The 14,673-nt window shown below is 41.6% G+C and overlaps 1 protein-coding gene across 1 annotated transcript in view; it reads right to left on the reverse strand.

The window, feature by feature from the left end:
- LOC140725089 (uncharacterized) overlaps nt 1–14,673 on the reverse strand; it is a 133,672-nt gene that overhangs the window by 52,318 nt on the left and 66,681 nt on the right. Inside the window, exons 9-11 of the mRNA XM_073040091.1 lie at nt 13,826–14,545; nt 6,698–6,971; nt 4,333–4,495 (exon numbers count right to left, since the gene is read on the reverse strand). Of these exons, the coding sequence (XP_072896192.1) occupies nt 4,333–4,495; nt 6,698–6,971; nt 13,826–14,545 (1,157 nt within the window). The remainder of the gene's footprint in view (nt 1–4,332; nt 4,496–6,697; nt 6,972–13,825; nt 14,546–14,673) is intronic.

Consider the following 14,673-nt stretch of genomic DNA (forward strand, 5'->3'; position numbering starts at 1 on the left):
AATATTTTACACTATCTTCATTACATAACATCGTTCTAGCCATATTATTTAATTACTAAACACTGTTTCAGAAATACCATACAGAATATTCCAAATAAATCTTTGTGTCATATATGAATTCAATATCATTAAAGACAAAATAAATACAAGTCTTTATTGCTGACTTATTTGTGTATCTTGATAATTATTGCTGTTACTTTGAAATTGTATTTAATTCAGGATACACTGTATTGCGATAAATTCCAAAGTGCTTTCAGCAGATTTTATGAATATTGAACAGTTTGTGTGTGATGGAACATTCAGAAAATAGCTTACTTTGCAACAGACAGAATAACTGATAAGGCAGCAACATTAATTCATAATGCACTAGTGTGGGTCTGTGAGCAATTAATTAGTTGTTGTCTTTTATTGCCTGTGGATTGCAACATTACACATTTGCAAACTGCACTTGCAGGTTTGTAATGGGTACTCTGCCATTTGCGGTTCAGCTTCTGTGTTCAGGTGCTTTGGCAAATCAGTGATCCCGGTGTTCCAGAGCAGCACCGGGACCAGACTGATTATGGATCTATGGCTTAGGACACTAACGACACCAGAAATAGGCCAGGCCTGAGACCATACCACTCAAAAATAAAACTAGAGGGTACTTCATACTATGCCTAAAATAACCCAAGTCTGAGTGATCCTCGGGACTAATCTGTAATAGTCACAGTCTGAGGCCAGGTCACTTGACATTGAACTCACTGCAGGCTGCATCTCATGAACTATTCTTCATTCATCATTCCAGATGTGTCCCGTCTCAGGTCAGCACTGTTTTGTTCACAGGTGGAACTGTGAATGGTATGTTTCATTGATAAGGCAGTCAGTCAATTTTTTTTAAAATATTTTAATCCCCAGGATGTGAAAATTGCTGGCAAACTCAGAATTTACTGCACATACCTAATTATCTAGAACTCATCAAACAGCAAAGATTCAACTACATTTGTCAGTCTGGAATCATGCATTGGCCAGATTCATTCCCTGACAGATGGAAGCTAGCAATTTTCACCCTAATGTTACTTAATACTTGATTTCAAATTCTACACTATCAATGGGATGTGAACCAAAACCTATGACAGCTAGTCTTGTAAATTCATAAAATTCTCTTCCTTCCCTTTCTCTTACGGTCCACTCTCCTCTCCTATCAGATTCTTCCTTCTTCAGTTTTTTAGCTTTGCCACCTACCCACCCCTCCATCTTCCCCCTCACTTGATTTCACTTACCAGCTGGTACTCGTTCCCATCTGCCCACCTACTTATTCTGGCTTCTGTCCCCTTCATTTCCAATCCTGATAAAGTGTTTCAGCCTGTAACATTGACTGTTTATACCCCTCCATAGATTTGCCTGACCTGCTGTGTTCCTTCAGAATTGGGTACTTTGTCATTTGTTCCCTTAATTTTTGAGAAAGAGTTGAGAACCAGTCTTCACAATGGCTTCACAAACAAGAGAAAATCTGCAGATGCTGGAAATCCAAGCAACACACACAAAATGCTGGAGGAACTCAGCAGGCCAGGCAGCATCTATGGAAAAAAGCACAGTCGATGTTTCCGGCCAAAACCCTTCAGTGGGACTGGAGAAAAAATGCTGAGGAGTGGATTTGAAAGGTGGGGGAAGGGGAGAGAAAAACAGCAGGCAATAGGTGAAACTTGGAGGGGGAGGGAAGAAGCCAGAAGCTAGGAAGTTGATTGTTGAAAGAGACAGAAGGCCATGGAAGAAAGAAAAAGGGGATTGAGCGAAGAGATAACATAAGAGAGGGACAAGGGGGTGGAAAATGGTGCAGGGTGGAGGCATTACTGGAAGTTTGAGAAACCTACATTCATGCCAGCAGGTTTGAGGCTACCCAAACAGAATAGAGGGTGATGTTCCTTCAACCTAAACGTGGCCTGATCCCGATAGTCGAGGAGGCCATGGATGGACATGTTGGAATAGGAATGGGAAGTGGAATTAAAATGAGTGGCCACTGGGAGATCCAGCTAGTTCTGGCAGATGGAGCATAGATGCTCGGCGAAGCGGTCTCCCAATCTACCTCAGGTCTCACTGATATACAAGAGGCCACGCTGGGAACACCAAACACAGTTAATGACCCCAACAGACTCACAGGTGAAGGACAGTTTGGGGCCCTAAATGGTACTGAGGGAGGTGGTGTAGGGGTTGGTGTAGCACTTGTTCAGCTTAGAAGGATAAGTGCCAGGAGGAAGATCAGTGGGGAGGGATGAATGGACAAGGGAGTTGGGTAGGGAGCTATCCCTGCAGAAAGCAGAAAGGAAGTTTCAGAGAATTATGTGCTGGAGACGGAGGATCACTGTCCCTATCACTGGAGAAAGCTCATCTATTGATGTCTATTATAAACCAACAGACTCTCACAGCTAGCTGGACTATACCTCGTTCCACCCTGCTACTTGCCATCCCCTTTCTCAGTTCCTCCGTCTCCGCTGTATCTGCTCTCAGGATGAGGCTTTTCAATCTAGAACAAAGGAGGTGTGTTCCTTTTCCAAAGGGTTTTCCCTTCCTCCACCATCAACCCTGCCCTCAACTCTTCCATTTCACGCATGTCTGCTCTTACCCCATCCTTCTGCCACGCTACCAGGGATAGGGTTCTTCGTGTCCTCACCTACCACCCCACCAGCCTCCGCATCCAGTACATAATTTTCCGAAACTTCCGCCACCTCCAACTGATCCCACCACAAAGCACATTCCCCCCCACCCCCCCAACTTTCTGCTTTCTGCAGGGATCGCTCCCTACGCGACTCCCTTGTCCATTCCTCCCTCCCCACTGATCCCCTCCTGGCACTTATCCTTGTAAGTGGAACAAGTGCTACACCTCCTCCTTCACTACCATTCAGGGCCCCAAACAGTCCTTCCAGGTGAGGCGACACTTCACCTGAGAGTCTGTTGAGGTCATCTACTGTGTTCAGTGCTCCCGATGTAGCCTCATAGAGCATCTACACTCCATTCACCAGAACAAGCAGGATCTCCCAGTGGCCACCCATTTTAGATCCACTTCCTATTCCTATTCAGATTTGTCCATCCACAGCCTCCTTGACTGTCAGGGTGAGGCACGCTTAGGTTGGAGGAACAACACTTTGTATTCCGTCTGGGTAGCCTCCAACCTGATGGCATGAACATTGATTTCTCAAACTTCCAGTAATGCCCCCACTGCCCCACCCCCACCATTTCCCAACACATTTTCCTTCTCTCATGTTATCTCCCTGCCTGCCCATCACCTCCCTCTGGTGCTCTCCCTCCCCCCAGCACCTTTTCTCTTTCTTCCATGGCCTTACGTCTCTTTCATCATTCAACTTCCTAAGCTCTTTACTTCATCCCTCCCCCTCCAAGTTTCACTTATCGCCTGGTGTTTCTCTCGGCCTGAAATGTCAACTGTACTTTATTTCCATAGATGCTGCCTGGCCTGGGGAGTTCCTCCAACATTTTGTGTGTGTCACAACGGCTTCTACACACTTTCAAATCTATCAGTATTCCCTACATAATTCCCACATTTAATCCCATGAACACCACTCAGCTGCAGAGTGTCCACTTCTCTCCTCATAGTTGGTAGTAACAACTCCAATTTCGATTGGACTTTACTGCAACCACATCGCAAGTCTCATCTTCCTGCCTCCTCTGCAGTTTAGCTCTTTACTCCGGCCTCTGCATCATTTGCCACTGAATGTTCCAAACTAACAAATAAATGGCATCATGAAAAATACACTCCCACAGGTTTTAATTCCATAAATTAATTTGCAACTAAATCTGGATTTTTATTCATTGGTTACCTGTTCGATAAACCAATGGGTGTAAACTAAGAGTAGTGAACCAATAATGCACTGTGGTGCCCAGGAAGACAGGTGAACATTCATCCTATTATGTGGTTTCTGCCCAACAGTACTGCAAACAAAAACAAAAGCATCATCTTGTAGTCTTAGAACCTGAATATTCAAAATCCAGTAATACTAAAATGGTCCCAGTAAGAAATAGCAGATTTATCGAAAGCTACTTAGACTTATCTCGTCCACGAGCAAGCTATCAGAAAGAAACTCTCCTGTGTCTATTTTGTCTGGCCAGAGATGACTCCAACTCCTTATTTATCTAATGGTACTCCCAAGTATTTACTATGCTGTAACAGATTTGCAATGCAGAAGTTTTAGAAAACACTTGGTTTTACCAAATGCCCAACACTACTCTCTCAACGAGAAACACCTGCATCCGAAAATATTATTTTAAATATCATACGACAATATAGCATTTAAAAATGCAGAGAAGTTATGAAAGCTATTTTTATAGAAATGAGATACTTGCTTCTTCATTGCAAGCTTGCTGTGCTTTTTTAATTTCAAGTTGGAATGAAAGTATTTTTTGTATCAGGGCATTCTGGGAGCCAATCTCTTCAGTCAATTGAGCTATATTTCGAACCAGCAGCAGTATGTGGGCTTCCAGGTGAGCAAACTTTCTTTGCACTGTACTAGGAATCAACAAACACAAGTAAATTTCAATTGATGAAAGCTGAAACTCGCTGCAAGTCATCCTGAATGAGAGAAAAAAACAACTAGATTATTGATTTAACATAACAAATCTCTACCTGATAGAGGGAAAAAAATTCATTGGGGAAACCCACAAAATGCAAGGATACCACCAATTATCTATGTCTTAAATAAGTACATTATATGGAATTACGGAATGAAGACCGCAGAAAGAGTTCCAAATGAGAAAAACAGTAGTTTTAAGAATGAAATAGAAGCCCCATTAATCTTCACTGTGGAAGATGATTTTGATCTAGGCCTCACAAAGACCTGATTTGACAGCAAGTCTGGGTATATACGCACTATTGTAAATTGTATCGCAAAAATAAATGTTAAACTCAAATGGAAATGCAGCAGAGACTTTCATGCAATGAAGGTGAAAACAGATACTGTGTGAAACTAACATTATGGGATGAAAAGCAGGAAGTATGCTGATTACTAGTACTGAATTACTGGAGTCGATCGTTAAGCATGAGGTTATGGTGTACTTAGTGAAACAGGACAAGATAGGACAAAGTCAGCATGGTTTCCTTAAGGGAAAATCTTGCCTGATGAATCTGTTGGAATTCTTTGAGGAGATTACAAGTAGGATAAACAATGGGGATGCAGTGGATGTTGTATATTTGGATTTTCAGAAAGCCTTTGACAAGGTGCCACACATCAGGCTGCTTACCAAGTTAAGAGCCCATGTTATTACAGGAAGGTTACTAACATGGTTAGAGCATTGACTGTCTAGTGGAAGATAGCGAGTGGGAATAAAAGGATCCTTGTCTGCTCGGCTGCCAGCGACTAGTGGTGTTCCACATGGGTTTGTGTTGGGACCACTTCTTTTTATGCAGAATATCAATGGTTTAGATGATGGAATAGATGGCTTTGTTGCCAGGTTTGCAGATGATATGAAGACTGGTGGAGGGTCAGGTGGTGTTCAGGAAACAGGTAGGCTGCAGAAGAACTTAGACAATAGGAGAATGGGAAGTTAAAAGAAAGAGGCAAATGAAATACAATGTTGGAAAATACATGGTCATGCACTTTGGTAGTAGAAATAAATGTGCAGATTATTTTCTAAATGGGAAGAAAATCCAAAATCTGAGATGCAAAGGGACTGGGAAGTCCTTGTGTAGAACACACTAAAGGTTAACTTGCAGGTTGAAGGAAGGCAAATGCAATGTTTGCATTCATTTCAAAATGTCTAGAATACAAGAGCAAGGATGTGATGCTGAGGCTTTATAAGGCACTGGTGAGGCCTCACCTTGAGTATTGTGAACAGTTTTGGGCTCCTCATCTATGAAAAGATGTGCTGGCATTGGAGCGGGTTCAGAGGAGGTTCACAAGGATGATTCCAGGAATGAAAGGGTTACATATGAGGAACGTTTGGTGGCTCTGGGTCTGTACTCACTGGAATTCAGAAGGCTGAGGGGGTCCTCATTGAAACCTTTCGTATTTTGAAATAGTGGATGTGGAAAGGATGTTTCCCATAGTGTGGGAGACTAGGACAAGAGGACACAGCCTCAGGATAGAGGAGTGTCCATTCAAAACACAGATGCGGAGAAATTTCTTTAGCCAGAGTGTAATGAATTTGTTGGCTTTGTTACCACATGCAGCTGTGGAGGCTGGGTTGTTGGGTATATTTTAAGGCAGAGATGGATAGGTTCTTGATTGGACACAATGTTAAAGGTTACGGGGAGATGGCCGGGAAGTGGGACTGAGGTGGGGCAAGACAGGTCATGTTACAAATCCAGAACTTGCCATGCCACCTGATAAAGTAGTTATCTCTTTGTATTGCCCTGTAGTGTCACTGTAAGCTCTGACTTTCAATCCCCTGCACATAATGCAAACCAGTTCATGAAAAAGATACTTGAAACAAGGTTACAGAGAAATTGGTAGTGCAGAATGCCATTGTAAATTCTCTCAGGTACTTGGAAGTTTGGAAACACATCATAAATTAATAGCATTTTGTGACTGTATTGTTTGCATTTCCTATGGGTACATTGCCATAAATTGGTGTCTTCACTGTCAATTATCTTCACTTTGCTAATTGGGAAATTATTTAAGGTTTGCATTGTAGTCATATCACACTTAAATTAACATATTTCACAGCATTACTTTTGGAATTTAACCCATTGGTTCTTTCTTTGGATAAATACCAAGTATCTTTCTGCTGCTGTGATTTCAGCTGTGCCCACAGTTTGCTATTTTTCACTGTGCTCAGTCCTTTCTGCTTTAGCCTTCGATGTGTCGGTGGTGTCCTGCTATCCCTCGAAAGAAGTGCAACAAGTTTCTGGTAATATGCTTCCAGGGATTGCAGAAGTTGTCTGATATCTTCCATTTGTGACATGGTTGTGGATCCAGAGGATACCAAGTCACTGTTTGACGCTTGAGCCAGTGAGTTTAGATAGGAAGAATCAAATTCTTGTGCGCCTTCATTAAAGCAAAAATAATACGAATAAAGTAAGGTAAATTACCATATTATGTGCAAAAGTTTATACTTTTTCATATTTCCCCAATTAGTCTTTTGTTATTAATATCACTGTCATATTGCAATTTACCCATTGATAAGCTGCATTGTCATCCTTGTACCCACTATAAATCGGCTTATGCTAGCTCACCCTTAATCATGGTGATCTTGGAGGCAAAACTGCGAGGTGGCATTACAATGGATCATTATGGAATGGCTATTCCATTGTAGGTGTTGCTTTGTATTGTGGCTCTATCACAGACAACTGAAAACACGTTGAGGCCACACTCAGACTGGAGAAGCAACACCATACATTCCATCTGCGTAGCCTTCAACTTAATGGCATGAACACCGATTCCTCAACCCTGGTATTGCCCCCCCCCCCTTTCTCCTTCACCAGTCTCCATCCCCTTTTCCCTCTCTCACCTAATGTCCTTGCCTGCCCATTGCCTCCCTCTGGTGCTTCTCTCCCTTTTTCCATAGCCTCTATCATCACCTATCAAATTCCCCCTCCTCCAGCCCTGTATCTCTTCCCAGCTATTTACTTCGGCCCTCCGCCTCCCAGTTTCACTTTGTGTTCCTCTCTCCCCTCCCCCACCTTTTAAATCTACTCATCTTTTTTTCTCTAGTCCTGCTGAAGGGAATCAGCCCGAAATGTCGACTGCACTTTTTCCATAGATGCTGCCTGGCCTGCTGAGTGCCTCCAGCATTTTGTGTGTGCTGCTCGGATTTCCAGCATCGGCAGATTTTCTCTTGTTTGTGACAATCACCTCAAGTTTGTTTAACCCCACGATTTAATCTACTTAGAACTGCACTGCCAAGGCATCAAAAAATTTTCACATGTTTAAATGACTGGAAGTTCAAGAACAAACACTCAAAGAAATTCAAAACAAATTTGCCTGATCAAAAATATGTTTAAACACTGATTTGTCAGTCCAGTTTCTGGATCTTAAATGGAAAAAAATGATTGTGAGAAGTCAGCGGGAGAACACTGAAGAACAGGCATACAGATTTCTCAATACTGCCTGATATCAGCTGGAGCAGGGTTCCACGACTTCCCTCCTGCCAGCAGTTGTTAAAACACATTGTGACATCAGCCTGGTAGCAGATACAGAATGGGCAAATAAACATGGCATAACTCAGGGGAGGGTGGACCTCCTCACCATCTACTGCACTGGAGGTGGAAGGGAGAATGTTGCCTTGGAGCAGTGGAGCCTTGGTGCCTGTGCAAGAATCAGTGGCTCTTTTGTGTACAAAAATGCTCGTTTATGCAGGTGTCACATAGGATATTGTAATTTATTGCATGTTCCTCGGAATTTCAATCGTCTTACTAAGACTCAGTAAAAGGGAATTTTACTAGCAACTGTTTCAAGCCAAAATTGGCTCTACATACTCTACATCAGCAGTGCTTACACTATGTATGGTTTTATTTGTTAATATTGCTCAGCATTTTACTTGAAAATTCTGTCACCATCTTTTTTTATTGACTTTCACCCAATTTATCTTATTGATTTTTATTGATAAGATTCTAACAAAATCATGGAGTAAACTTACAGAAGTCCATCTGAGCCAACAAAATTACTAAAGGGTGAGGATCAAATGGTTCATTCAGCATCTGAACATTGAAACTGAATTACAACCTGAAATTCCCTCCACTTTTGTTTTCCCCCATTCTGGTGGGTCTTGCAATACTTCTCTTCCCCTCCCCCATCCTCATGACCTGCCCATCACCTTCCTCTGCTCCTCCACCTTCTTCCCTTTATTCCACACAATTCCCTTTCATCTTCCCAACTCCAAAGAGTATAAGAGAGTAAAAGGGAGGCAAGGGTTGATACTGGACCACTGGAAAACGATGCTGGTGAGGTAGTAATGGGGGACAAAGAATTGGCAGTTGAACTTAATGGGTACTTTGCATCAGTCTCCACAGTGGAAGACTCTAACAGTGCACCAGAGGTCCATGAGTGTTTTGGTAAAAGGAACAATAGTGCGGACTATTATTTAAATGGAGAGAAGTTTCAAATATCAGAGGTGCAGAGGAACTTAGGAGTCCTCGTGCAAAACTTCCAGAAGGTTAGTTTACAAGTTGTGTCTGTGTAAAGAAAGCAAATGCAATGTTGGCATTTATTTCAAGGGGAATAGAATATAAGAGCTAGGAGATAATGCGGGGGCTTCATAAGACTCTAGTCAAGCCGCACCAAGTATTGTCAACAGTTTTGGGCACCTTATCACAGAAGGATGTATTGTCATTGGAGAGAGTCCAGAGGAGGTTCATGAAGATGTTTCCGGGAATGAAGAGGTTAACGTAGGAGAAGCGTTTGGACCATTGGACCTGTACTAATTGGAATTGAGAAAATTATGGGGGGGGGGGCGGGGGTGATCTCATTGAAACCTACAGAATGAAAGGACTAGATAAGGTGGATGTGGAGAGAATATTTCCTATGGTTGGGGTATCCAGAACTAGAGGGCATTGCTCAAAATTGAGGGGTGACCTTTTCGAACAGAAGTAAGGAGGAATTTTTTTTTAGCCAGAGAGTAGTAAATCTATGAAATGCTCTGCCACAGACTGCAGTGGAGGCCAAGTCTGTGGGTATACTTAAGAAGGGAGTTGATAGTTTCCTGATCAGTCAGGACATCAAAGGATATGGCGAGAAGGCAGGTGTATGGGGTTGAGTGGATCCAGGATGAGCTGTGATGGAATGATAGAGCAGACTCGATGGGATAAATGGCCTAATTCTACTCCTATGTCTTATGTTCCACCCACCTTGCCCACACTCATCATCTACAAGCTTGTACACTTCCTTCTCCCCGTTTCTTATTCTGGCTTCTAGCCCCTTCCTTGCCAATCTTGTTGAAGGGTCTCAGCCTAAAACATTGACTATTCATTTTCCTCCTTTGATGCTGCCTGCCTTGCTGACTTCCTCCAGCATTTTGTGTGTTACTCAAGATTTCTAGCATCCGCAGAATCCCGTGTCTTAAATTCCCAAAGAAGGTAGTGGAGGCAAATGCTCTTGCAAAACTTCAAAGGCATTTGAGCAGGTACTTAGAATAGGAGTGGAGGGATACAGTCCTAATGCAGGCAAATGCACTTAAGGCAGATATGTCTTTCAAGAATCACTAAATTCTGGAATGGCTTCAGAGGATGGGAAAAACCACAAATGTCACTCAACTCTTGACAAAAGGAGGCAAGCAGAAGATGGGAAATTAAAGGCCAGTTAGCCCGACATCAGTGCTTGTCAAGATGTTAAAGCCTATTATAGAAACATAGAAAATAGGTGCAGGAGTAGGCCATTTGGCCCTTCGAGCCTGCACCGCCATTCAGTATGATCATGGCTGATCGTCCAACTCAGAACCCTGTACCTGCTTTCTCTCCATACTCCCGATCCCTTTAGCCACAAGGGCCATATCTAACTTCCTCTTAAATATAGCCAATGAACTGGCCTCAACTGTTTCTTGTGGCAGAGAATTCCACAGATTCACCACTCTCTGTGCGAAGAAGTTTTTCCTCATCTCGGTCCTAAAAGGCTTCCCCTTTATCCTTAAACTGTGACCCCTCGTTCTGGACTTCCCCAATGATGAGGTTTTGGGGTACACAAAGCACATAATAAAAAGGGCCTAAGTCAGCATGGTTTCTTTTAAGGGAAATCTTGCCTGATTAATCTGTTGAAATTCTTTAAGTAACAGACAAGGTAGTCAAAGGAGAATCAGTGAATGATTTAATCAGAAGGCCTTTGACAAGGTGCTGCACGTGAGGCTGGTAAACAAGGCAAGAGCCCATGGAATTACAAGAAAGATACAAGCACGGACAGAAGATTACCTTCTACCAGTCCACCAAGAGCGGGAATAAAGGGAGCTTTTCTGGTTGGCTGCCAGTAACAAGGCTCAGGGTTGGGTCTGATACTTCTCATGCTCTATATTAATGATCTGGATTACAAGATTGACAGCTTTGAGGCCAGGCCTGCAAACAATAAAACCTTAGATAGAGGAACAGGCAATGCTAAGAAAGCAGAGACATAGACTGGGAGAATTGACAATGAAATGGTAGATGGAATACAAGGTAGGGATGTGTATGGTTATGCATGTTGGTAGAAGGTAGAAAGATGCAGACTATTCTCTAAACGGAATGAATTCAGAAAACAGATACAAAGGGACTTAGAGTCTTCGTGCAGGATTCCCTAAAGAAGGTGTTCCCAACCTGGAGTCTATGGACCCCTTGGTTAATGGTAGAAGTCCACAGCATAAATAACGTGGGAACCCCTGAAAAAGGTGAACTTGCAGATTGAACCAGCAGTAATGAAGGCAAAAGCTGAGCTAACAATCATTTTGTGAGAACTAGAATGTAAAGGCAAGGATGTAATGTTGAGACTTTATACGGCATTAATCAGACCATATTTGGAGTATTGTGAACAATTTTGGGCCAATATCTAAGAAAGCATGTCCTGACATCAGAGAGGGTCCACAGGTTTATCAGAATGATCCTGGGAATGAAAGAGTTAACATACGAGGAGTGTTCGATGCTCCGGGCCTGTAATTGCTGGAGTTTAGAAGAATAAAGGGGGATCTCAATGAAACCTACCAAATATTGAAATGCCTAGATAGAATGGTCATAGAGAGAATGATTTCCAATAGTGGGAGAGTCAAGGACCAGAGGGCACAACCTCAGAATACAAGGACATTGCTTTAGAACAGAGATGAGAAGGAATTTCTTTTATCAGGTGGGGGTTTAATCTGTGCAATTCATTGTCACAGACAGTTGAGGAGGCTAAGTCATTGGGTACATTTAAAGCAGAGGTTGATAGGCTCTCAATTAGTAAGAGAGTCAAAGGTTATGGAGAGAAGACAGGAGAATGGTTATGAGAGGGGAAATAAATCAGCTATGATCTCATGGTAGAACAGACTCAATAAGCTGAATGGCCTAAATCTGCTGCTATGTTTTATCGTGGATGAGATAAACAGCAGGGACTCCTTTCCATGCTGCATGTTTCTATGATTCTGTTTTCTATCATATTTATAAGTATTGCTTAAAATTGTTTTCCAACCTGTACCTGCTTGCTATACAAGAGGCAGATTTCTGATTATTGACTGTTGATAAAATGAGTATATTGATAGGTAAGGCAAAATGCTTCTCCCACATTTAAGAGATACACAAACCCACAGACAGTTCTATGGCAGTATTGGATCATCCATGTTCACTACGGAGTTCTGGATAATGTTTAAACTTGCCTCTCTTCTATGGGATCCTTTGCAGTGAGGACCTGTGCATTGATGGGCCTTCTGCAATACAATTCCTGTATGGGTTAGGGGAAAAGGATGGTGGTAAACCCAAACAAATCCCATCCACAAAACTTGACAGAGCCTGACTTACCCAGGTCTTTCTGTCTCAATCATTCAAAACAAACTGCCAAAACATTTCCATCCATCTCAAATTCACTACCAAACACCACTTCCTTTCCCCAACAGCTAGAGAGGCTTTCTAATTACCGGTAAATGCACCTCCTGGTGGGTGGAAACACATTTACCTGTTATCACAGAAAGAGCTTTTGAAATTACTGCAAAACCATCTTTGGAAAATGTAACAAATAAAGAGCAAATGAGGCAACATGCAAGAAGAAAAGCACAAAGTAAACCTTATATCAGAACTTTTAAAAAAAATCAAATTTTGAGAAGAGAGTAAAGGGGGTGTTATGTAGCGTGGAACAAATGAAAGGTTAAATACTGCAAGACAGTGTGATGTAAAGAAACTAATGAAATACAATGGATTCTGATTAATTAGTACATCAGTTAATCGGGTTAGCTGCTTATTTGGGACAACTCAAAGAACAAAATCTAATTGAGAAAATAGCCACAATTCCCTTTTTTAATTGGGACGCTATGCCACTTAATTGGGAGAGAAGACTACCAGTTTCTAACTAGTGTCTGTTACGGTGTACTTGTGTGACTGTTAAGACACTACACCATGCTGAGTGTGACAAGTTTTTAAAATAGCATCAGTTGCATGTGTTTGCCTTCAAAAAGCAGTGAATTTTTTTTAATCACAGATAGTTGATGAGAAATAAGCAGTAAGACAATTCAGAACTGTTTTGTTCACTCAAGTTTCAAAAATTCAGGCTTGGAGATTCCAGAAATGGCTGGAAGTGAAAATGAATCAATATCACTACTTCAAAAGGTTAGAAACTATGACAATTTTAAAGTATCAACTATCAATTTTGAATGTTACAATGAAAATGAAGATTTGGAGAATGTGTTCAATAAAAGCACTGTATGAAGGCAGTCCATTAACTACACTAGCAGTCTGCACTGATTTTGGTCATTTACAGTCAATCAAAAGAACATCGATAACTATTAGGAACTAATACATTATTTCATCGTACTGCAATAGCATTTGTAGTATTCTAACTTGCTATGTAATTCATTGAAACACAGTTTGTTACTCAGTCAGACAGTAGTTTCTCTCTCTTATATTTTTTTAGAACTATTTCCATGGTATTTTGGCTAACTGGGGCAACCATTTAATTAGGCCAAATGTACTGGTCCTGATGTGTTCTAATCAACCAGAATCGAATGTACATGAAGGGGATACAAGTAAGGAAAACAGAAATGTAGTTGATGTGAAACTGCTGACCTCGCTACTGATGCTAGGAGAACATGATCACCTGATTGTAAGGTGAGATGCTATTCCCCGACCATACATTTGAACTTCATGTTAAGAGCATAAGAGTCTGAGAAGAGAAGTGAAAGCAAAAGTATGGCGTTGAATCCAAGTGAAAGGTGACTGGGCATTCATGGTCTTGCTTACAAATGTAAAAGTAAAATTCTATACCATCATCATTGAGTTTGGTTAAGGACATTGACTTGAACTGAATTTTTGCCTTGCTCTCTTCTGTACTATTGTCACTTTGGCTTCGAATATCATCATCGGCTGCACCCGTCTCTGAATTCATTAATTCGTGATGGCTAAGAGATGTTGTTTTTAGTTTTCGTGGTGAACACAGTACAAGAGAAGGATCTGATTGGCTTGGCCTTTTCTCCAAACGATCGATTTTGACAGTGGACTGTAGACCAGATGCAGCTGGATCTTTTTGCTGTTTGCAGGTCTGATTTATAACTGGGATTTTCACCGGAAAGACAGGAAATGGAACGGGGTCATGTTGTGGATTTTCTTGAAGTAACAGTTCATTCAATGGCATTTTTTCAAAACGCACCTTTCCTTTAGGCTCTTGGTCACGATTAACTTCACAACATTTTGCCAGATGTGACACTCTTTGGTTGGCAGAGTAATGAAGAGAATTGATTTTATCTGGCAATGCTGAATGACCCTCTGAAGCTGCAGAGCGAGTTGAGAAACCAATCCTTATGTCAGACTGTGGGCCAATAACAGGGTCAGTCGGCCAGTGGGCTGCAGTGAGTTTATTTGCAATTTCTGAATTTACAGGTTTTCCTGTTGCAAAATCTTGATTTGCATTATATGTTAAATAGTGCTCGTTTGCTGGATTTTCCCAGACATTTCTGCTGAAAATATCTCTGTGGTTCGGCTGGAATTCTAAATTAGAAAAATGAAATGATTACAAATTTAATTTATGCAGACGTATATATCCTGTAATGGCTGGATTTAACAAATGTTACATGTACAGGGTTGTTTATAATAATCATCCAGGCTCGTTGCATGTT

The sequence above is a fragment of the Hemitrygon akajei genome, chromosome 3 (genome assembly GCF_048418815.1).
Source record: "Hemitrygon akajei chromosome 3, sHemAka1.3, whole genome shotgun sequence".
Lineage (NCBI taxonomy): Eukaryota > Metazoa > Chordata > Chondrichthyes > Myliobatiformes > Dasyatidae > Hemitrygon > Hemitrygon akajei.